The sequence below is a fragment of the Antedon mediterranea genome, chromosome 10 (assembly GCF_964355755.1).
Source record: "Antedon mediterranea chromosome 10, ecAntMedi1.1, whole genome shotgun sequence".
Classification (NCBI taxonomy): domain Eukaryota; kingdom Metazoa; phylum Echinodermata; class Crinoidea; order Comatulida; family Antedonidae; genus Antedon; species Antedon mediterranea.
Window position 1 is genome coordinate 23,368,996 of NC_092679.1, and position 25,612 is coordinate 23,394,607.

A 25,612-nucleotide genomic window follows, 5' to 3' on the forward strand; every position below is an offset into this window, starting at 1 on the left:
CTTTTGTGTTTTTCTTATTAATATCATCCATTTTTGTCTTGGTGAAAAGGAAGGATATTTTATATTCTTCCCTCAGTTTATAGCCTTTCTACCGAACACGAACAAGAACAATGACCATTGTATATGTACGATGTTTATTGTCTTTTTATTACCATGTTGTTATGTATATATTTTAATTAATTATATCTTTAAAATTAAAGGCAAATGAAGGTTGATGTCGAGTAGGCCCCTATGTATAAGCACCTTTATTTATAAAGCTCTGTTTACACTATCAAACTTTATGCGACAAAAAATGTGATGTAAACATATTTGAGTACAGTATATCACTACCATATTTGGGCACATCACACTTTTTTCTGATAGGTAGACAGAGCTGTATTTATAATACTTTAACATGTAACATACAAATGAAATATAAATAAATACCGTACTTAATACGGTATTTTTTGAATACCGTATATATACGGTATTTTTTTGGCAGCGGAAATGGCGCTCAAAAAAAAAAATAAATAAAAAAAATACCGTATTTTGTAGTTCCAGGTGAAAAAATAATTCTTTTTGTCATTTATTATTATATGTGAAAACTTTTTCTTTCTTTTTTTTTGTTCCCTACGGAAGTGATTAACTTTATTAAAACTACAAATTAAAGTCCGATTTAATTAATTTCTATTTATAATGTTGTTTTGGGGACAATACATCTTATTTAGTTATAACATACCGTAGTGTCGTAATAAAAGTGGGACAAACCCATACAAGACAAACACACATAAAGTAAGTATAATTCGGACGGAATCAAACTGGATTTAATCATTATTATATTGCCCCAATTATTACCATCGTTTGCAGGTACATAATTCAACAGTTATTAGGTTAAAATTTCAAATTTACAACCTACTACGTCACCACTCCATCCTCCAATTAAAAAGATAACCAACAGCAATATCCACCAATCACACTTACGTATATTAACCTTAGCAAAATGTGCCCAAATATGGTAGTGATATGACCAAATATGGTAGTGCTATGACCAAATATGGTAGTGCTATGACATCATCATGTCCATATCTGGGCACATCACACTTTCTTTGTCACATAAAGTTTGATAGTGTAGACAGAGCTTTAGTTTACAGCTATTATATGGGATCTGTAGTACATACAGCAATAGAATAGTATAAGATGACAAGTTTGCAGTACAACACGTATGTAGTTCGATCAATAGCGTGAATGAACCTGGAGGCAAATAAAGTATAGTGATCGTTACGTTGCGAAACGTCGTGTACTCCAAACTTTATATCAACATATTGATTTTGCAAACCTTCAAACAATATTATAACATACTTTTATCTTATTATAGATTTATTATAAGATTAGGAATGTCCTGTTATGTCAATGCAAAGAAGCTCTTCATATTTTTACATTATTTAAAAATTAGAATGTTTTTAAAACATCAAGGTGATAAATATATTTTATTATCATAATCACAATAAACATTAATATAAAAAATATAATTAAATGAATAAAACAACTATGACTGTGTTTCCGCATCCATAACACAAATTATTAATTGATAACAGATAAAGTGCACATGATTAATCGTTACCAATAACAACGCAACAATTTGTCTTCCAGGTCGAATGTTAAAACACCATCTCATATAATTATATGATGATACAACTAAGATAATTATCAGTTCAACTGAAACTTTATCAGTTAATTTATGCGGAAACACATCCCGATATTAGCACAAATCGATTTAATAATACATTTATGTAAAGCTACTCAATAACCATAGTGAACTGTGTTTGTCAACAATGTAATGTATTTCCCTTGGCTTTATGTACAGAAGCTAATATTTTGTATTCAAATTCAATTAAAGGGATAATTACAATGTATAGGTAAATCGCCATAAAACATTGGGCTTCTTGTTTCATGTTTCCCGACATGTTCTTGACGAGAATCATAACATTTTCTGGTTTTATGTAAAGAATGTATGAAGTTAGTATCTAGTTCCTTATTCAAATTCAATTAAGAGACAGTTAAAAATACAAATAAGAAATCTCAGGAAATTTGGTAAAAAATGTTTTTCCCAGAAAATTATGGACAAATTTTATCAAAGTTAAAGCCCCATTCCCTACGTTTTTTAGATCTAATTTAAGATCACAAACTATATTTAATGTAAAAATAATACTATATGGTCCTATTGCGATAACTTTTTTCGTCTTTAAACGGTTAAAAATGTGAAAAATAAGTCGATTCTAATAATTATAGCGGCCCGCTATAAATCCCAAAATGCATTGCGCGCGGATTGATATTTTTGTTTTTCACCTGTAATTCGCCCACTTTTCGATCGATCGTGAGGCCAAAACAAATGGAAGACTCCTAACTTTTCAGCGAAAATACCGGGTTTTCCCCAATTTGTATCAACGGAGTCTGGCAAAAATAGAAAGACAATTAATGCAGCAACTATACAACGTCAGGCTAGGTATATAGCTCGCGTACGATGTTCGTACGTTACCGAGGTTTACCAGCTAGGCCTACAAAACTAAGCTTAGCTAGGCTAGGCCTAAGACCGTCCACGAGAGGTCGATCGCCGCGAGCTACTTAGGTAGTGCATTGTTTCTCACTTTTTATCATAATTTACCATAAAACGTACATTTAAGACAAGAAATGACATGGTTTAATGTTTTTAAAGTGATATATATGTATTATTTTCCAAAAAACGTCCAAAATTGCAGGGAAGGGGTCTTTAACTATCATTATCTGAAGGGATATGGATTTGTTTAGATGAATTTTTGTGAAAATATTAATTATGGTATAAATGTTGGTCAATCTGGTAAGTCCAGTTATAATTGACCTCTTCCATTCTTCTTGGATTGAGTATTGAGTAATACGTATTCTTTATGTTTTATTTTCCACACATCATAAATATTAAAAGAACTATAAAGTGTGAAAAACAGGATTACCACAAGCAAGCAAATTTACAAATAAATTACAAAAATGTTTTCATTTAGTGAAATATAAATTATTATTATTTTCTTAACGAAAAATGTTTAGTGATCATTTTAAAGCAGGACGTTGATTGGACGGATTTTGAAAGACAATTGACATTTCATTCTTCATAGCTTCTGAAGTAAATCACCAATAACCTAAACAAATAACAACTTTAATAAATTAATGGAATAATAATAAATTGAGTAGTACAATAATAAAAAATATTGCAATGTCATATTTCTCAGCCAATTATTACAAAGTATCATGTCTAGTGACAATAAACAGCCAAAAGTATCATGTCTAGTGACACTAAACAGTTAAACAGTCAATTATTATCAACGATTAGCTTTGGAAAGCAGGCTACTGTATAGTGTCAGGAGAGGCGATACAGTATCCCATGTTGGATGAAGGTTGGCAGTAGCAGACACAATACAGTTGCTGATGATGAATGACTAATAATTGACTTGTTTAAATACAATGGAAGGGCAAGCCTGGTAAATTATTTGTTGTAAAGTACCTTTGCTTTGCTTCCTATTTTGCCATCTCTTTTTCTTAGCTTGTTTATATCATCTGTCATAGAAACTATTGAAGTGTATATACCTGATGTACTCCTGAAAAATGAATGAAATTCAGCTTGGTGTAAAACATGACTTTCAGCTATACTGAATACCTTGTGAGAGTTAAAATAATATTGTACTTTGTCTATGTTTTTAATGGCTAGGCCCACGCAACAACTTACTAGATAGTATTTATCATGGTTTAACTTTCTTACACCATATTTACACAATCCTACAACTTACTAGATAGTGTTTATCTTATGTATAACTTTTTTACAAAATATTTAATACCGGTTGGAGCAAATTTAGTACTGCAAATCTTGCTGGAAAACACTGCTTCTGAAGAACAGTGTTGAGAAGCTATGACATGTTTGCAGTACTGTACAATGCAATGTCTTTAGTAGAGTAGTTAGAGTTAAGAACATACTGAGGAAAGGTGATACATACCTACTGCATTGAAGACCTCTGCTATTCAGTGGGTTCTCACCCAATGCTACCAGTTCCTGCCACCAATTCCTTAAGATTCCTAAGATCATGTCCAGACTGGCAACGATATAATCCTCGTATTTACTGTCAAGAATTCTCTGAAGCACCGGGAGAAAATCCAAACAAGCACCCATCGTAACCTGCTTGCCTTTTTCCGTCTTATTCTTGATGCCGGAGCTTAAGAACGGCAGTACATCAACGGTGGTGGCATCATCATTTGTGCGTATAAGATAAGAGATCAGACTGTTTGGACTCTTCCGCCAAAATGTGTGCGCAGCCTTTGCTTGTATCAAACGGTTGCCTAGTATTACTGTCATTTTTTTATGTCCAGAAGTTATCTATGGAAATTTAGTACAAACATTATAATGCAGTAGTCCACTATGTAAGAGCTGTTTGATGTAATGTACACTGGTTTTGGTGAGAAAAAAAAACCCGAAAAAGATGTGACACGATTAAATTTTGTAGTTGCCGAAAAAAGAACATGGGAAACTGAAAGAAACTAAGCTTATGTCTACATTTTTTGAGTTCCGTTTCAATGTCAATATAGCGCATGAGTTACCTGCGTAACATCGTCTACATTGCCATCCGGTAAATCAGAATCGTTTACAGGTGGTTGGCTTTCAGGTGAGAAGTCGTTATTCCATTCTGGTCGCTCTGCATTCTCTTTCTGTTTAACTTTATGTTGTTGAGGTTGTTGTTGACGTAGTATCTAAAAAAACAAAAACACAATATTGCTTTTAGAATTATAGGCCAAGAAGTTACAAAAAAGGTATCAGCAGCATACCAAGGCACCATGAGTTAGCTTGTTTTGGTAATCCTACTGTTTATTGCAATGAATGTCTTCATACACCTAAGTTACTTTACTGCCAAATTTTGACATGATGCCTTACATTTCATAGAACATTATTATAATATTTAAGCATTATATTATAACAAAATAATATAAAAAAATAGTAAATTAGTAGGAATAATTAGCCATAGTACTTTTATTGCCAAAATTATAACATAACAGTCACTTGATAAATTCCATCATATTTATTTTTTAGATGCTAAAAATTCTATATTGGGATTAAAACTAGTATAATTTTGCTGCTTTACATCAAATTATTAAATGGGATTTCAAGGGAGGCTAAAAAATAAAAAAAAATGTGAAGGACATTTCCCCATCACCCTGGGATGTACATTCAACATTCACTATTCAGAAACAACCTTTGTACATCATTCATTGTGTCTTTCGATGGCATTTGTAACACTAAATAAATTAACTTATTGTTAGAAACATTGTTAACACAATGGTGTTTACAACTGTGGTATAAGCTTGTTAGTGCTTTTCACTATAATAGCATACACAATTGCTTATCTCTGTAGAGCATCTGCAGCACTCTATACTCTGTAATACAACAATTGAAGATTGGAACTGATTTTAAACAATACAAGACTGGCTGCCAAACCTGATATTATGCCTTATTTAGTCATATTTAGCTCCCACACAACATTATAATAAAATTATAGCACCACTGTTATACTAGCAGATTAAGTTATAATCACAAAAATCATTTTGGAAGTGGATCGCTTGACCAATTATCCCTTTAAAAGAAGTTTTTTAAGGTAACTTCCATACATAGGATTTAATTACTAACCAGACAAATTCCCTTAATAGTAAAGCATTAGATTTATTTGTGTAGTTGTCCTGGCGGCCAGGTCAATTATATTTACCTCGTCCTCTTGTGGATCTGCCATGACATATTTTTTCTTCTTCATGTCCCACTTTATAAAACCATGCTGCTCATTTGTTTTCCTATCCTTTGCATTTGGGTCTGCCATTCTTCTTGCTGCTAGAAAATAACAGACATTAAGTAGGCCTAGATAAATGAAATCCCATACATGTGAAACATAGAAACAAACTTGTCTTACTTGACAAGATGAGAAGAATTATTAAAAGATATAGAGTAAATTTTGTATGTGTTAAATATAAATACAGTAACTGTAAATATGTAGCGTAAGCTTTTAGTATTAATAATATTTTTAATAATACATATTTAATCTTTTCTGATTAATTAGGTTGCCGCATGGAGTTATGTTGACACTCATTCTCTACACTCACAATTTGCGAGTGATAGGAAACAAAAGTCGTCAACCTAGGCCTAGTTCTAATTGGTCGGTTAACATTTTTATAATAATTATGTACATTCATTATACTGTACATTTTTTTCTCAATTCATATACACTACAGAACTTTTTCATGATACGGAAGATCTTCAATCAACGACAAACAATGCTGTGCAGGGAAGCGTATCCAACAACAGAAATAACATTCATATCATCATATAAAAGCCTAGCATAGCGTGGTGAGCATATTTTCGGAGGACAAGGTGATTAAAAATTCATACCTCGGTTTGCGCATATATATAGGCTAGCACAGTTTTCAACTCAGTAAAATCTATTCTTACATATAATAATGGCCTAGCCTAGCCTTAGGCCAGGCATTATTATACATAAGAATCCCTAGTAGGGCTAGGCCTAGCCTCTAGCTAGTAGTAGGACCTGCCTACCTAGGCTAGTCTAGAAAGAGAGCCTCTCTACTCTCTCCCTATCTAGGCCTAGTACTGGGATAGGCTAGCCTACCTAGCTAGGGAGAGTAGGGCTAGTATTATAGGGTAGGCTAACTAGGCCTAGGCCTAGGCCTAGTAGTAGTAGGCCTCTGGCCTAGCTAGCCTACCTATTCTATTCTATTATACCTAGCTTATAAAATCCTTGTGGGGCTTATTTAGCTGCTGTGTGTGACATATGTAGGCTATATCATTATCAGTACAACTTGTACTGATATACAAGTACATACAATTACTTACTTTGATCAACACCAACAAAATGTTTGTGTTGTTGTTGTGAAGGCGCTTCTCTCTGTTTTTCTACTAATCTGTATTTAAAAATACGACAATGTGATTGGCTACCAAGTTTTATTTAAGTAATTGAAGTCAAATAGAGGGCGTTTTTCTTTTTAAAAAAACACCAAAAAACGTGCGATCTCGAAGTCCAATTTCCAGCAATAAAGAGTGCGTGTCAGGGTGTTGTGATATTGAAATTTATCAAGCTGGCCAGTATAATTAAATTAGTAAGACTTTAAGAATATATAGGTTTAGGCCTATTATTAATACTAGGCCTAGAAAAAGGCCTATAAGTAGGCATAGGCTAGGCTCTAGCTAGGGCCAGGCCACACACACCACGGGAATCCCACACCACTACCACCTAGGGTACAGTATGTTATGCGCGATTTGAACGATTTGCGCAATTTGAAATTGCGCAAAAAAAATCCTTGCGCAATTTGAATTGAAACATGTGTTTCAAATTGCGCAAGCAACGTATTAAATTGCGCAAGTAATCTGCAAACTGCGCAAGGTTTTTCGACAGATTGTGAAATCATGCACACCCATATTTATATAGTAATTTCTAAGAATGATTCAAAATTAAAGATAAATATCGCATTTCCTTATTTTAGTAGTGCAAATATTGTTATAAGTTAGCATACCGTCGAAGAACCGACGAAGGAAAACGAAGCGGTGGTGTTCCACCAGGCGGGCGCGGCGCGGGCGGCCGGCTATACTACTCTAGCCTAGCTAGGGTCTGGACTACTGATACTGACTAGGTTACATGGCCTAGCTTAAACTAATATTAAAAACTTAATTTTTACATTTATTTTGATTTATTTCAAGTTACAGTGATAATATTATTTAATTGTAATAATAAATGTTATGTATTTATTATACACATGTTATCTTCGCATTTATTATGTTTTATTTTGAGTTATTTAGTTTCCAATAAATTATTATAATACCGATTGTAGTTCGTTTTCAAATTGCGCAAAGGTGTCATATTGCGCAAGAACTATCTTGCGCAATTTACAAATTGTGCAGCGCAATTTAAAATTGCGCAAAGATTTTCTTGCGCAATTTGAAATTGCGCAAGTTGATTGCGCAATTTGAAATTGCGCAAAAAAATCCTTGCGCAAATTTAAATTGCGCAAGAATTCTTTGCGCTATTTCAAATTGCGCAAGGATTTTTTTGCGCAATTTCAAATTGCGCAAATCGTTCAAATCGCGCATAACACAGTACAGTGTAGCCTCTACTAGCAGGCCCGTAACCAGGGGGGGATCGGGGGGATCGTAAGATCCCCCCGCTGAACAGCGAGTTCCGCTTGGCCTCCCACTTTTTTTTTGCTGGGCATACTAACACAACACGACGATTGTTCACTACAGGCCTAGTCAAGCCTTAATAAATTTAATTAATATATATATATATATATTTTAACTAAAATATAAAAACCTAACACTAAAATTTACATGATAAGTTCTATTTGATAACTGCTGAACATCGTGGTTCTGGAGCTAGCGAGCTGTACACAGAGCATAGTTGTTGTTTGGTTGACATAACAGGGTATTCCCCTACACAGGTCTCCGCGTGCGTGTGACGTGTCCAGCCAGCTGCTTGATAGAGAAAGCATGCAGCTCACAACGCAAGTGCAAGATGCAATGGTTGAGTGAATTCAGGGATCATCTTAATTCCATGGTTTTTACCTAAACACCACCACATGATGGTGAATATGCCTGTTAAAGTCTCAATGATACGATCCCTAATGAACCATGTTGTTGCTAGGAGGCTTGAAAGGAGGAGGGATCTAGCCTAATTTCGGTCGGCAAGAGAATGCCGTCCTTATAAAGTACAATAAAAACAAAGGCTAGGACTGTATAGTGCCTATGAAAATTATCCCGTTAGGGCTAAATTTTATTAAAACGTATTACTATTAAAATATTAACAATGCTGCAGCATTTCATGACCCTTGTTGTTTTATTTGCTTTCCCGTCGATGATTCTCATAAAACACATCGCGATGACATCATGACAAAAGAGGTGTTTTGTTTTTTTCAAAATCACTAAATATAATGTAATCGAGCTGGACCGCTAATTTTTAAACGATCGTTTAAACCAGGTCGTTGAATTGAATATGCCGTGATTTTAATTGTCAAAAACATGACCGTCAGTCGATGGCTCGGAGTTTCGATAAATCTCGCGTCGCATGTGTTGCGTGGTGAAAACACTCTCAGCAAGTTTGCTTCATTAATATTCATGAGACTCTGTGACGACCCGCTTTAACGTGACGTCATTTTACTATAGCTGCATGCGAAGTATAGTGACCGCGATCGACCCGGCGCGCGTGTAAAAAAATAATACCGGCCTAGGTATTAAAAGAACAGGCAAGTTGTTAGCTTGCTTTTGGTACCCTAGGTAAGTATCAGCTGCATATTCCACATGTCGTAATTTGCGAGCTTTAGAGTGTTTGGTAAATGACATTATGAGATGTTTGTAAATCGTTTTAAACGACTTACAATGCGCTAGAACGCCAAAATTTCCAGGGGCCGTCGGCCCCTGGATCCCTTGGCGGCCCCCTGGCCCCCAGCCAATGTTTGCTCGCTTCGCTCGCAAAGCTACGCCACCCCTATTTCAATATCCTGGATCCGCCCCTGGGTTCCACTAAACAACTTAACGATCCACCCCGCCGTCAAACCTGGTTACGGCCCTGACTAGGTAGGCTAAAACTACTACTAGTCTAGGCCTAGCCAAGGCCCAGCTATTATCGTGTTTATAACCTAGACTTTGAGTTAACAACCAAATACTAGGCCTATACACGTACCTAATATGCGAAGAAGGAAATCCTTGCACAAATTTCAAATTGTACAAGGAAAGACCGCTATTTTAAAAATTGCTCTGAAAACAAACTGCACAATTTGAACACAACAAAATAATGTGCAACATCAAAAGTGCAATATGTGTTGAGTACTGTCTGTGAGTAATTTCCCGAATGATCATGAAATCAAAACGCTAAGAATAACTAAGAGATTGGTCTACTACCGGTACTAGCGCCAGCTCCCAACAACTATCATTCTTCCATATAGAAGCACTGTCTCTGTGGTAGTGGTAGGTTCAAAATATAAAAAGAAATAAAAATTTAAATTCAATTTGTTCAGAAATGTTATGGACAACTCAACAGGAAAGAAGATAGATGACCTTTTACAATGTATGTTATCGATTAACAGCGGTTCTAAGAACGAAGACAATTATGAGTACAGACGGACACTGATTGAAGCTATAAGCTACGCATATATTTGTTCACTTGGGAACAAGGCAGACTCACGGAAGGCAGCAAAGGTATCGCTGCTTTAGTTTTTATTAACATGTATTTCTCAGTAACAGTATTAATTTATAATAAAAATTGTAAAAAAGAGAGAATTTACATTAAATTTACATAAAAATTAAATCAAAAGTAAAAAATCTGATTATACACACATTATACATGCATTTAGTAGGCCAGCTAGACTTGTTTGTTTCTTTTTAAGGTTGTACAACTTGCAAGTCGTTCATGGCACTCCGAGCTGATGGATTCAATGCAGAGTCATTTAAATAAGCTTTTAATCAATTCTGACGGTCAGCACTTAACTAAAGGTAGGTGGTTTTATAAAGTTAACCAACCAAACCTGTAAAGCTCTGTCTACACTATCAAACTAGTTTTATAAAAAAGTGTGATGTGCCCAAATATGGTAGTGATATTCCTAACAAGGTCATTATTTGTAATTTATGTGTTTTTCTACAGTTTGTCATGGCCTTGAAGAAAACAAGCTGTTTCGAGAAGCAGTCAATCAAGACATTCTACCACTTATCAGCCACATCAACCAAACCTTGGTCGGTATATCAAAACATTTTAACTCCCAAACGCATGATCAAATACACATGTCTCCCAGCAAAGAGAAAGAACCGATGCCAGAATCAACAAACTTGCACAATACAGGAGGTGTTAATTCAGAAGATGTCGCTTTTAGCAGGTCAACGATGGATAAAATGGACTTGTGCTATACGTGTGTTAAAGTTTGCCTACTAACATTCCAGTACTTGCAAGAGGCCGTTGCAGTTCTCTTGTGGGAAACATCACCAGCTGGTCACTCTCTAGCTTCAAAGCTTGTTAACAACCTACAAGCTGTCTTAAGTCAGGTAAGAAATATTTTTAAACGAAAAAGAACCACAAACTAACAATACAGCATACCACATGAACAGTGGCATAACGCAGGGGGAAATTTGATGTCAGTGCAGTAGAGCGTGTTTATTATCACCATTTATATATATCACTTTTCCATGAGGTAGAAGGGCTAATGCTAACTACAAGAATACTATACTACTACTACTTAACATCAAGGAAATCAATGATTGTTTCTAACATATAACCATTGGGTTCATGTACATACATACAATGTAAATGATAAAGAACTTTGTATATTGCTCAAAAAGATTGTCCCCTTGATGGCTGATCATGGTTGGCGCTGCATTGTAGCTACCATGGATCTACAGACAGCCTAATAATCTTCTGAGGACGATTAATAATACATAATTTTTTTTTTGCATATATTTGACAGGGTTACAGTAAGGATTGTAACCTGATTGCTGGAAGTGCATTAGCTATGTTGCTCAACACAGTTCCAACTGTAGACCAAGCTCGGAATCTTGTTCAGCTATTGTCTCATGATCTTGATGTTGACGCAGGTAATCAATGTTATACAAATAATGAATCTTTATTCATGAGTTGAATAGATCTATCAATCCTTCAACAATTGAAAATATTCTCTCCATTTCATGAATATAATTGATTTAGTTGTTTTGTAAAATTCATTTGGTACTTTGAATATTGATAAGAAATAGTGCTTGGAATTTGACCTCAGTAGAGTTGTTGTTGTAGGTGGCGCACTCTGCCGGCTGGTTTTTGAATGCGCAAATGTACTCCGAAATCATGAGAATGAATCCAAATGAATGCACAACATGTAGTATGTAATCTACCAATCAAAAGGCAAGGATACACTTGTGTTGTTATAGGATAAATAATCATTAAAAAGAATATAATATGAATTTCTTTTAAATAGTTTTTTATAATTTTTATTATTTTTAGTTAAAATTGGAAATATAGAAATAAAAGGGTTGTCACATGACCAGACACATGGACCGTATTCAAAAATTTCGCTCTTTCGAGGAATCCTGACGTGCTGTAAGCCAAGATTGTTACTTTCAACTAACAAAAGCAAGGTAAAATACCTCTATGGTATGATTAGATTTTCCATTTTGTACAGACGAATGGGAGCCGTTTGGTGATTGATATATTGGTAACATCACAAAAGCTTATTATATTAAAATCTGACTGGCCTCTATCATATCAGCTAAAATATTAAATAGCACGCCCTCTGTTTGGGTCGAAATATCAAGTAGTGAGCCCTGTCTTTCTGAATATAGTTTTCCCTGATATTGCCAAGTACTCCACACAGTTGCCTTCATTTATTGTGTTATTTATTTAACTTGAGTTCCACATATTGCTTTTAAATATCAAGAGAAAATTTTAACATGCTTATTGACATTTATTCTTTTAGGATTCAATTTTATTACACAGTCTATTCTGTGAAGTCGTATCGATCTGCCGAAGTTCAAACCATTCGATACTGTATAACGCTTTTCAACTTCTTGTTTACTGGTTTGATAGTGCCATAGCCACAATGCAACAATACGTAACATCTACACCGGAGAGGAAAACACACTTTCACAGTGACTCCTTATTTGTCAAAACTACTCTACAGCTAGTCTGGGAGAATTGGCAAAACCCTCTGTCAGGTGTTCCTGCGTTTGTAAAAGCTATATTTGGTCTATTGCTGGAAATCCATCAGAATGAAAACCACCTGTTTGGTATATGTTCATCGGATGTAAGTCTCATCTCGGTTCTTTTTTTAGTTTGATTTTCAGGACAAACAAATTATATATACACTGATGAAGTGCTAGTTATGCACGAAAGCTCTGCTAATTTTTCCTGGCTGTTTTACAAATCGTTTTGATTTAGCTATTTGCTTATTTTATTTTGTATCTTAATATAGATCCAGCCACTGATACCTGCAACATTGTCATTTTTTCAGTAATTTGCCTTTGGATTTATATGTATATTTTACATACAAACATAAACGCACAATTACTGTATGTTACTGAGTATAACCCAGTGGGGGTGAAATTTGCGTAAAATTATATAAGGAAACGTTTTAATGGTTATTCTTATTTTTGATTATTTATTTTTCCTTCTAAAATTCATATTTGTTTCACTTTATGTTTCAAGTTGTACCAATCACTAGCCAACCATCTTCTTCAAGTTTCCTGGCATGTGAAAGGCAAGTACACATTGCTATGTAGTCTTGTACCCTATGTTGGAGCCCTGAACCTTTTATCAAAGCACCCAACCCTCCCAAGGCAGCTGATCAGAGGCTTGGCAACAAATTTCTTAGCTTCAGCTGTGTCTGATCTGCATAAGGTGCTACTACAGAACATGGTGGAAGAGGTAAAATTATTAGGCCTAGCTGGCGATGAGAAGAGTGTTGCTGCTGCCAAATGGAAGGACATCTGGGGAGAATGCGTAGCAGATGTTATTTGTAGTGAGACCGAGTAAGTGGATAACACTTTGTTGAGCTGATCAGTTTAATTTACCTTGATTTACCTTGACCTTTAGACTATAAACCTGTTAAGGTTTGTTAGTCCCTCTTTGAACATCTTGGTTATATGGCTCAAACTTTAGGTTGTGGGTTTTCCAGTGTGTTTCAAGATGGGTTTTAAAATTATTTATCAGTTAATATGTTACATGATAGACCATACTCCACTGCAGCCACTCCACAAGGTTTTTTGTTATCATATGATAGCCTTTTTTCCAGTCGTTACGAGATAATTGTTGAATGTTTTCTTGTGCTTTTATTTTGTGCACTTGTTGTTATATTAAATAAACTTTCTATTGATGACTGCAAATACATAATAATAAATATTATTTATGATATCATTTTGAAAGAACAAAATCACAGGTTTTTCTTTTAGCTTTATGTCATTGTTGATAGTTGACAGTTGATATTTTTAGAATTCATTCAAAATAGTGTAGATCAAAATAACTGTGTCAATAATGATCAAATATTGCTTTATTTAAAAGTCTAGTAAGATTTCATGGAGCACAATACTGGTTGCCTTGGATACTAAAATGCTTTCCTGGTGCTTATGAATCGCTAGTGACATCTTTGGAATTGATACCGAATTCCCAATCAATGTCATCAAAACGGCGTTTACATGGCGTTGTCATGGTGATGGCACAAGCGAGGCATGCGGATATTGTTGATTGCAAAATTATTGTAAGTCAAACAAATTATATAAATTTTACCATATTTTATATAAGTATTTGCTTTTTCTACTTTATGTACCCAGTATTTGTGGTTTGTAAAATTTTTATTTCTTGTTAAAGTTATCTTAAAAATCATTTTAGTCAATGCATATATTGGTTTTGCGTTTTATGTAGTTGTAAATATTAATTAAAAAAAAGTTATAAAAAACTAAATTGTATTCTTACAGTCCGAGACAAATATGGCATCAATATCAACAGCATTGTACCATGTTGATGATGATATTCGACTGCACGCTCTTGCTCTCATTTGCAACTCGCCACGAAAAGCTGAACCGGTCCAACAGTTTGAACTTGACATGCTTCAGCGATTTCTACCTCTCAATCTGAACTGTGATGGCGCAAGTTTCCGACAAAAAATGTGCGCTTACATCAAGGTGATCATCACACGTATACGGAACAGTTGTTTGTCTTCTCTCAAGATACTTGCCCGTAAAAAGCCCGAAGTAACGGCAGAAGTAGACGACAAGACTGAAGAATCTGAGCATATTTTGATGTCTGGAATAGGCTTTCTTGATTGGCTCCTGAAAGACCTGGTGCAGTCACTATTTCCTGGTGCATGCTATCAAAGAAAGAGAGCAGCGTTAGGATTACTTGAGATTATGTTTGAATTAATGTTGTCAGGACAGGGCAATAAAAGAAAGGGTAAAACTCCAGGTACTGTATGATCATTGTTTTAAAATATCATTCTCAAACAATGTTGTTACTAAAAATATTAACAATTATTTTATTCTTGTATCAACCTTGTGACAATTACACCAAATTTTAATAGCGTATAGAAATTTTCTGATTGGTTATAATAACTCTAATTTACAGCATCATACTCTAAACACTCAACTGTTTTCCATTAATACAGTTAAGCGTTGTAAGATGCATTGTATACTGACATTACTACAGACTCTGAATATGTTTGCTTTATTCTAACTCCAATGGTGTGAAAAGTTCATATCGTACTTTCATAGTGGATAGTTTAATGGTATATTGTTGTGTCCATATAATAAGAAAATGGAATTACTCACTTAAAATACTATATAAATATAATTTTTTCACCAGAAAACACTAACAATCTTATAAAGTGGGCCCAGCAACAAGGCATGTGCAATTTTATATGTGAAAGGTAAGGTTTGATAGTACACTAGTGGTATTGCAACATAATTTTCTTATTCCTATAGGCAGAGATTTAAATAGTTTGATGATAGCAATGTGATGTAGATATATTTCAAAATAATTTTGGCCTTGCCGCAAAAAACTGTTTATTTTATTTTCAGAACTTGTTCAATATTTCTAGAGTGTCTTCTTGATGGATCTAATGATATTCGTGATCTAGCCTACAAATTACTTTCTACCCACTTTCCATGGCCATTACCAAAAGCAGTGGCTAGCCAAGCCGATGGATATGGAGTCGTCTCTCAGGGCCTGCGGTTAATTTCTAGTCCTAAGTCACCAGAGTGTGAGGCTGGTGCTAAACTCTCTATGCTGGTATTTCAAAGGTATAGTTTTTAAAAATGAACAAAATTAACAAACTGAAGTTTATTTTAATTTTGTTATGCTGTCGAAATTTATAAAAAAATTGTATAAATACTGAATAATGGTTAATAATAATAATTTAGATACAGATGTTTTATTTTTTTAAATTAAATATTTCTACAATAAAAACACATCTACTGTACATGTCTATATATATCTATTCCTTTAATTAAATATAACATTTATTTAATAATGAAAGCTTGTTCATCAAGTAGAGTATGCTATGCATATTTGTTTTACTTATAGGCATATTCTTGAAGGAACCTGTACAACATCCCATCTTGTTGGAACTTTTGAATCAAGCAAAGTGGAGCTAATGAACGGAGGTCCAGAAGAAGCACTGTCCTTCCTCACCCAACTGACAGGAATTCTGGCTCACCAGCTGAAATGCTGCTCCACAAACATCTTAAAAGGGTCTTTTACGACACCAATGCATGGTAAAATATTTACAATTCACTGCAGTTATAATATATAATAAGATATGCGATTATATAAAATTAAAATGATATATGATTCTATTGTGCCAGTATAATAAGATTATATAAAATTAACTTCGAAAAAAGGGTGGCGAACTTCAAACTTTATTTGTTCACCTTCAATTGTGTTCTGACCTAGAATTTGATCTAAAACTAATGGATTCTCCTGGGTTTAAACTATGTAATTTATCTTGCTCAGTTTAAAACTAAAGGTTACTCCTAGGTTTAAACATATGTATTTCCAATAGTACATACATCACATCTGTTCAATTGTATATATTATAAACAGGTATACTTCTGACGATTCGCAATTGTCTGATGCTTAACTTGCCAGTTCTTCGTGAGGTCATACTTTTAGACCGAGATGGTTGGTCATCTCTGATAAACAATCTCATAGACATCTCATCGAACATTGTCACCTTAGCAATGTCTGCTTTGGGTGGAATCGGAGGAAAAATTGGCGCACAGATGTCGCCATCGTTTGCTGATATGGGTGAAGGCATTAATGATCTGGTGGAGAAGATGAAGGATTGTCAGATGGAAAGTGAAGCTGAGGTGGGCATTCTGTGTGGGGATGACAGTCCTGCAATGTCTGCTGACTATCAGCTGATCATGGCATGCTGTTGGTTGAATTTAAAGGTACATTGTATATATAAAGTTGTTTTTATAATTTATTATTTCTATTGAATGTATTGAATATAAACCATAACATTTTGTTGGTATGATTTTGTAAGATAGTGTGTAAAATGCTCTTATATGACTGACCATTATAATAATAATAAACTTTATTGGAACAATAACACCTTTATATCGGTGGCACTCATGTCAAACAGTGCCTCCAAGGGTTTAACAAACTTTAAACTACATTTTATTTCCAGGAAGTTAGCTTATTGCTTGCTGAATTGTCACAATTTGCTTATTTACCAGTGGAAAGTAAGGATGCACTGTTAACTAGAAAACATCTGCACACAATGATAGATATGTTTGTCAATATTTTGACCAAATGCAGACATAGGGTGAGTATGAAAACACATTAAAATAATTAAAAAAACAACCATTACATTATTTTGTTTGTTTAAATATCTGATAACAATGTGCTGGTTAACAAGATTGCCTTCAAATCTCAAGTTCCAGGGTTCAATGCTGACCTACAGTAGTGCATGGTGTGTAACTCTTGACTGTAAACTTCTACACCCCTATAACCCTCAAATGAGAATTATAGTTTACAATCCCAATATAGTAATGTAATCCTGTAATTCATTAATTTGCTGTTGAATGTGTATGAAATAAAATACATTCCTAACTGCTGTTTATGTGCATCTTACTCTGCTACAAATCTAGTTAAATCAAGGTACTGAACAACCCTTTGCAACTATCTTTTTAACTTCATAATTCTAGGGTGCCATCGAAGGCTGCAACATAGGGTTTTCTAGGTTGTGTGCCTCCTTATTGTCAAGTTCCTCACAGGAGCTGGCAGCTATACCAAGGACACTTGTAGAGGATGTGATTCATCTGATCACAAACGAAGGATCTACAACATCTTTTACTAAAAAGAGTGCAGGATTGCCATTACTAGTCGAAGCTGTTATTAACAGTGAACCAAGAGGCAGAGAGGTAACTATACTCACAAATAAATATGCGCCCTAGATAATTCTATCTACAGGATAGTTGGGCCATAAGATTATTGTCTAAGTTAAAGATGGCTGACCTATTTCTTCAATATAAAGTCGTTCCTAAATATAAAAGTCATTTCTAAATATAGAAGTTAAAGATATCTGACCTACTTCCTAAAATTATGAAAAAAGTTATCTCTAATAATTGTTGATATTTTTTTCTCCTCAGAAAACTCTTCTTCATTTCACAATGACATCACTTCTAAAAATAGCACAGGAACCAGAGCCTGTTGAACATGACCCTAAAATTGACCTGCCTCAGTGTCATGCATTAAATATGCTTAAAGCGTTGTTCAGAAGTGCTGCAATTAATGATGATGTCATGCCGTACACATCTAAGTCTGCCATCATTGCCATCAATGGTTTTGCCTCTAAACATTTTTCAATAAGGAATGGATCTATGTTACTCTTTGGTAAGCAGAAATTGTTTTTCTTGTGTGATTTGCGATAATGTTTTTTTAATTTGATTTGCATCCAACACTAATACAGGATATAATGATAATAATAATAATAGTTCATAATATTAATAATATTGTGAAATAAAAGAGTGTAAAAATTACGAGTCTACAAATTTCAGTAGTTGGTTGAAAATTGAAATTAGTGTTAATTCTATGATAAACACAATTTTACAAGTCACATTAACTATTTAGTCACACACGTTCCTTATTGCTTATAAGTTTACCATATTAAAGTGAGCATACTTTATAAACAGTCCTTGAATACGAAAATTTAAGATGTATATGCCATTGCCAACAACTTTTGCTATTTACCATTTCAGGCTCGCTTGTAGCCAGGATGTTTGGTCAGAAGCGCGTCCAAGATGAGCATTCACGCTTGAATTGCATGACAGCACATGAATTTTTCGTACACTACCCAGAACTACAGAGCTTCCTCCTGCAAGAGATATGTAAATGTATTGACCAACAAAAGTCTGGAAATAATAGTCTACATCCTAGCCTCTTTCCAGTTCTGATTATCTTATCAAAGCTAGGCTGTGGATTACAAAGTGGAGAAACTAGGTATTTAGGGGTTGTCACATTTCAAATTAATTAAGTTAATTGAAAGCTTAGGATAATATATATTTTAGTACTTTAGTATCTATGAATTAGCATATAAGCCTAGGTGGATAAAAGCCTTCTCTTCAACCCAAGCATTAAGCAAATAAAGTATAGGCATATATTAAAAGGAAACATTGGGACCCAAGGAATCTCACCTAAACATCTACTAGTGACAAAATCAAAGTGCAACATATATTTTTTTGTCAGTATCCTTGCACAGTTTGTCCAGCCAGTGATGCAATTATCATCAAGCCCAGTATACCAGGTGAGATCTCTGGCAGCAGAAGGTCTTGTGCCCTTGGTGGCAGAAGACGGAATACTCTTACAAGCTGTCTGTATCATAAACATGTTGCCACAATCAAGTCAAGAACTTTTTTCTCAGAATCAACTACATGGTCAGCTGTTGCAAATACAGAAGCTTTTTAGTGCATACATGGACAATTGCCAAGGGTAAGGTTGTAAATTAAAAGAACCCTATTAATGGGAGTGAGGAGTACTGTATATAATTAAACTACCTTCCTAGATTTTCATAAGGTGTTCCTGGTGAAATGTTTCAGGGAAGATGGACCATGTGAGCTTTCATTCTGTTTATTTATATTTATACTATTCTGTACTTGAATGAATTATCTTATTATTATCTATCTGGATTTATAAATATATAAACAAAAATTAATCTACACAGACCCTGAATTCTGATTTCTAAAAAGTATGGTTTTTTTAAAACTTTATTTTCAGGCCATTGCCATCATTGGAGGTACAGACTGCTTGTCGTCGGCTTTGTGAATTTCAGTGGATTGGTCGTAATGATAACAAGTGTCCACTGACAAGAGCAGTGTTTGTAGATACTGTAACAAAAGTTGTCTCTTGGACTTTGATAGATAAAACAAATATTAATGCTAGTGTTCTAGCAGATGACATTTGCAGTATGGCCAAATGTCACATACAAATCCAAGAAACGCACCAGGTATGTGTTGAATAGTGGCATTGATTAAACATTCTAATTATCACCATTTCAATTATAATTTAACTTTAGTACAAACTGGAATTGTACTTTGCAGACGGTTCTTCTTGTTTTACCGCTGGCTGCGACGTCCCATCAAAAGCGATTCAGCTTGCTGTAGGAGTCCCTGGGTCTAGCATGTTGATGTATGTGTTATTGTTTGTTTTGTAAAATTGGGAATAAATTGAATTGAATTGAACCATAACAGTTACCAAGATAAAAGCATTTTTATTTTTCCATTTTGTAAAGGTCAATAAAAGACCCTTGTAGAGCAACAGGGTTTTATCCCACTTCATGCCAACTTTCACCAAACGTTGCCCACGGTAACCTATTTTTAAACATCTTATCTTATTTCTTTAGATTTCAGATTGTGTTCTATCTAATTCAATGGTAAACTCATTGCTATCACTAAATCAAACACAATTTATAGACAATTTACAATCTATGTTTAAATCGAGATCACCAGATGTAATACTACCAGCACAGCTGTTCCTTCTGAAGCACCTTCAAAGAGGATGCCAAACCAGTATTCAGTCTCTTGTGCCATTGATCCCAGATATATTGAACATGATTAACTCTTTAAAAGAAGAGACATCTTTACTGGAGAACACTTTAAAACTCTTTGTGGAAATATCAGTAAGATTTAGTCACAATCTGTGTGTTGATTGGCCGAGGCATTGGGATAGTCTGCTTGAATTGGCCAATGGTGTTAAAGGTGTTGGTGTAAGCTGTGCAGCTATACCAGCACTAGCAGTAATAGTGAAGGGAATGCTTTGTGAAGGATGCACATTCAGGTATAACCTATCAATTATTTCTTGTCATTCTTGAATAGCCTTGACCAATTTGAAATATAAGATGAAAAATATTATTGATCAACTTTTTCATACATTAAATAGACATTTTTTTTAGCCATAGATTGAATTTAACAATAATGTATACTTTCCTTTTCTTCTTAAGATGTGACCTACAACCTTTCTGCAGACTTTTGATTACAAACAGTCAAGTAACCGCACCTGAAACTTGCCGTTTTGCAGTCGCCTCTTCCCTCAAAATTGTTGGTGCAATCATCCTGAAAGAAGTTCAAAGTCAGAAAAATGAAGAAATTGTTGTTCATGCGTTGAGGTAGGTATCAATGTAAATAGTGCTGAAGCAGTACTTTATTGCCTCTGAAATCATGTGGTCAATACTTACACTGTTCACACTAGTGCCTTTTTAAAAAAACACAGTGCTTATAGGCTATCAATGATATGTTTTTTAGAGCAATGTCTTGGAATGTGAACACATGTTTGTCAATTTTTTGCCATCTTCTTCTAAGTTTTGCCAATCTTTCCAGTTTATTTAGCGCAGCTCTTAATCTTCTACAAGATGAGACGTCAGAGATCCGATGTGAAGCTTCTCAATTTGTGAGCAACCTTTCAAATGACATCACTTATATACAGTTAGAGATGATCCAGCCCAGCAATGCTCTGCAGGTAGGTTAAACAATATAGAAACTATTGGAACATGATGTCACACATTGGAGAGGGAGAGAGTATATGTACCATGAAAGATTGTTCTAGCAGGATTTGAACTGTGACCTATTGGTTCCAAGGCAGGCATTAGGATGTTAGACCACAGAACACATTTTTTTTTAGAATATGATTTTATATTATGAATACAGTATATAAATATAATAGAAGTGTACAATTATCTTTTTAATTTTTGGTGACAGGACAGGAATTGTGCTGTTGGACCACAGAGCCATATACCTCCCAATTCCTTGTACTTTATATATTATGGCATTATCTAACTTGTGACTTTTGGTGACAGGACAGGAATAGTACTGTTGGACTACAGAGCCATATACCTCCCAATTCCTTGTACTTTATATATTATGGCATTATCTAACTTGTGACTTTTGGTGACAGGACAGGAATAGTACTGTTGGACCACAGAGCCATATACCACACAATTCCTTGTACTTTATATATTATGGCATTATCTAACTTGTGACTTTTGGTGACAGGACAGGAATAGTACTGTTGGACCACAGAGCCATATACCTCCCAATTCCTTGTACTTTATATATTATGGCATTATCTAACTTGTGACTTTTGGTGACAGGAGAGGAATTGTACTGTTAGATCACAGAGCCATATACCACACAATTCCTTGTACTTGATATATTATGGCATTATCTAACTTGTGACTTTTGGTGACAGGACAGGAATAGTACTGTTGGACCACAGAGCCATATACCTCCCAATTCCTTGTACTTTATATACTGTATTATGGCATTATCTAACTTGTGACTTTTGGTGACAGGACAGGAATAGTACTGTTGGACCACAGAGCCATATACCTCCCAATTCCTTGTACTTTATATATTATGGCATTATCTAACTTGTGACTTTTGGTGACAGGACAGGAATAGTACTGTTGGACCACAGAGCCATATACCTCCCAATTCCTTGTACTTTATATATTATGGCATTATCTAACTTGTGACTTTTGGTGACAGGACAGGAATAGTACTGTTGGACCACAGAGCCATATACCTCCCAATTCCTTGTACTTGATATATTATGGCATTATCTAACTTGTGACTTTTGGTGAGAGGACAGGAATAGTACTGTTGGACCACAGAGCCATATACCTCCCAATTCCTTGTACTTTATATATTATGGCATTATCTAACTTGTGACTTTTGGTGACAGGACAGGAATAGTACTGTTGGACTACAGAGCCATATACCACACAATTCCTTGTACTTGATATATTATGGCATTATCTAACTTGTGACTTTTGGTGACAGGACAGGAATAGTACTGTTGGACCACAGAGCCATATACCACACAATTCCTTGTACTTTATATATTATGGCATTATCTAACTTGTGACTTTTGGTGAAAGGACAGGAATAGTACTGTTAGACTACAGAGCCATATACCACACAATTCCTTGTACTTGATATATTATGGCATTATCTAACTTGTGACTTTTGGTGAAAGGACAGGAATAGTACTGTTAGACTACAGAGCCATATACCTCCCAATTCCTTGTACTTTATATATTATGGCATTATCTAACTTGTGACTTTTGGTGACAGGACAGGAATAGTACTGTTGGACCACAGAGCCATATACCACACAATTCCTTGTACTTTATATATTATGGCATTATCTAACTTGTGACTTTTGGTGACAGGACAGGAATAGTACTGTTAGACCACAGAGCCATATACCTCCCAATTCCTTGTACTTTATATATTATGGCATTATCTAACTTGTGACTTTTGGTGACAGGACAGGAATAGTACTGTTGGACCACAGAGCCATATACCACACAATTCTTTGTACTTTATATATTATGGCATAGGCAAATTTGCTAATACAGTGTCACATGTGGTGTGGGAGAAAATTTATATTTTGGTAGTTAATTCTAAAATCCGTGCAGATAATATTTATTATTTTTCCATTTCAGATGATAATTAAATATATGTGCCAAAGTTTTAGATGGTCAAATGTTTGTTTCTCCAATTTGTATTCAAGATTAGTTGGAAATTCTGTCGAAATAAACATTAAAAATCAATCAACAGGGTAAAATAATTTTTATAATATATCGTTTTAGTTTTGTTTGAGTTGTTAGATGCGAGAATTTGTTTCCACTTGTAAGGTTCTTCTCTGGGTACGAACATGATTGGTTGAAATGGCAATGTTCACTACTGGGATTATTATTATTTTTAGTAGTATTCATTGAGTTTAAGATGCTAGATAAGTGAGAAATTGTCAAAGTTTTCTCCAGTTAAGGTGATGACGCTGTACATCATTATTACCCTGGACATTTTTTGATAAATAATTTGTCAATTTCATAATACCATATTTTCTTTTATTTTTTTGGTTTAGAAATATTAATTTATTTGAGCAAGATGATGCTAACATATATTGGGAACCAGCTCAACTCGCTAGATTTATACACAAAGAACTTATGGTAAGTCAGTGCTTGTCCAATGTGGCTGTTATCAATGTTGTAAGATAGTGGAGCTGTAGCTTAGTGGTTAACATGGGTTCAATCCTGACCTAGTTCCAGAGTTGTAATTCACGACTCAGTTCCACTTCATAAGCCAAAAAAATTCTGTAATTGAAAAAGTAGTCAAACTGGGAACTAGTCAAACAAACAAATCATACATCAAAAGGAACATAGAAATACAAATATTTGTAACAGTAGTATTAATGCCTTTAAATACTTGTAGGTATCTGTGACAACATTAGCAAAAGAAGATCCAGAAGCTTTGAGATCTTGGGTGATGAGCAATCTAACCACGACAAAAGATCAGATCAATCGTCTGCATAAACAACTAAGCACAAAAACATCAAAGTGTAAGGCTTGTTTTCACCTTCCTCATAATTGTTTAATCGATAATACCTTTTTCACATATGCAAAAAGCCACAACTTGTTGTAAGTTGTAACCAGGTTCTTGTAGTGGATGTGAAGCTCCAAGTTTTTACTGTGCATTTGTACTTGCTTTGCAATTTTACTGACAAATCACAGTACATAAAATACAATACAAAAAAATAGCGCCCCTGTACAATGAAAATACTTCCTTCCAAGGTTCGCGGTTGCGTAAACACATGGGGAGATAAAAATAAAAATACAATTGTAACAATAGTGTGAAAAGGACATAATTCACGTTTACTAATCATTGTCTTTTTCCTTATCAGTTGGAAGTTTCTTTGACATATCTGGATCATCTAAGTCATACTCTTTGATCATGTGTCAGTTGCTACAAGTAGACCTTCTGGTGAGCGCTAATCGCCTCTTGACTTGTGATGCTGCTCTTGATTTCTCTCAACTCTACATAACCATCACAGATTTAACCAAGGTGAATATAATATTGTAAAGTTGATATATATGTTCTCCCCAGACAAAACCCAAACACCATTCTTTCTTACTATATATATATATATTTAACCAAGGAGAATTTATAATGTTGGTGATTATACAGTATAAATATTTTGATATGGGTTCAGTTAGAATAAAATTGTTTATTGTGATTGTAATAGAAATGTTAAACTGTATTGTATAAACATTTATACATAAACAAATGGAATAAATAACTAAAGGGGTGGGGGGGGGGGGGGAAATCAGCTAGATACAGTAGAACCTTTGTGACATGAAATTCAATTTGTGACATTTATTTCTATCAATGCATTGAACAAAGCCATTGATAGGAATTGTTACTGTGTCAATATATAGGTGGAAGTATTATTGTATAGAATATATTTTTTTAGTACAATTTCCAATTCCTTCTTGTATTTCAGATTGAAAATCTTCATCCATTTCTTCAAGACCAAATGAATGAAATCATAAACCATGAACAGACACAATCCAGCAACATTGAAGACAATTTGTAAAAAAAATAATGTCATTTAATATGAATACAGAGTCTGGTACATTTGATATTTTACAACCAAATATTTTTAAATACAATTAAGGGTCATTATAGTTTTGAGGTTTAAGGGAATTCTTAATTATTAGGGTATTAAGTATTTGCCTTAGCCTAAGTGGGAATGGTGTATACGGCCAC

General features: G+C 34.5%; 2 protein-coding genes across 2 annotated transcripts; one reads left to right on the forward strand and one right to left on the reverse strand.

Moving 5' to 3' along the window:
• Positions 1–558: 558 nt before the first annotated feature.
• On the reverse strand, positions 559–6,937 carry LOC140060805 (KATNB1-like protein 1). Its single transcript, XM_072107154.1, has 6 exons — positions 6,884–6,937; positions 5,751–5,866; positions 4,594–4,743; positions 3,996–4,372; positions 3,509–3,602; positions 559–3,146 (listed from the first exon to the last, which is right to left on the reverse strand). The coding sequence occupies exons 2-6, from the start codon at positions 5,856–5,858 to the stop codon at positions 3,117–3,119; spliced, it is 759 nt and encodes a 252-aa protein (XP_071963255.1). The 5' UTR covers positions 5,859–5,866; positions 6,884–6,937; the 3' UTR covers positions 559–3,116.
• Positions 6,276–25,486, forward strand: LOC140061328 (tRNA (32-2'-O)-methyltransferase regulator THADA-like). The gene is made up of 28 exons (XM_072107837.1): positions 6,276–6,406; positions 10,054–10,234; positions 10,423–10,528; positions 10,677–11,071; positions 11,491–11,617; positions 12,018–12,151; positions 12,490–12,816; positions 13,218–13,540; positions 14,070–14,265; positions 14,483–14,969; positions 15,366–15,429; positions 15,581–15,802; positions 16,086–16,276; positions 16,605–16,954; positions 17,194–17,331; positions 17,714–17,929; positions 18,158–18,401; positions 18,767–19,007; positions 19,254–19,496; positions 19,782–20,010; positions 20,407–20,840; positions 21,004–21,168; positions 21,380–21,518; positions 23,509–23,624; positions 23,931–24,015; positions 24,278–24,404; positions 24,747–24,907; positions 25,347–25,486. Exons 2-28 carry the CDS (start codon positions 10,061–10,063, stop codon positions 25,437–25,439), a joined length of 5,727 nt encoding a protein of 1,908 aa, XP_071963938.1. The 5' UTR covers positions 6,276–6,406; positions 10,054–10,060; the 3' UTR covers positions 25,440–25,486.
• Positions 25,487–25,612: the final 126 nt, after the last annotated feature.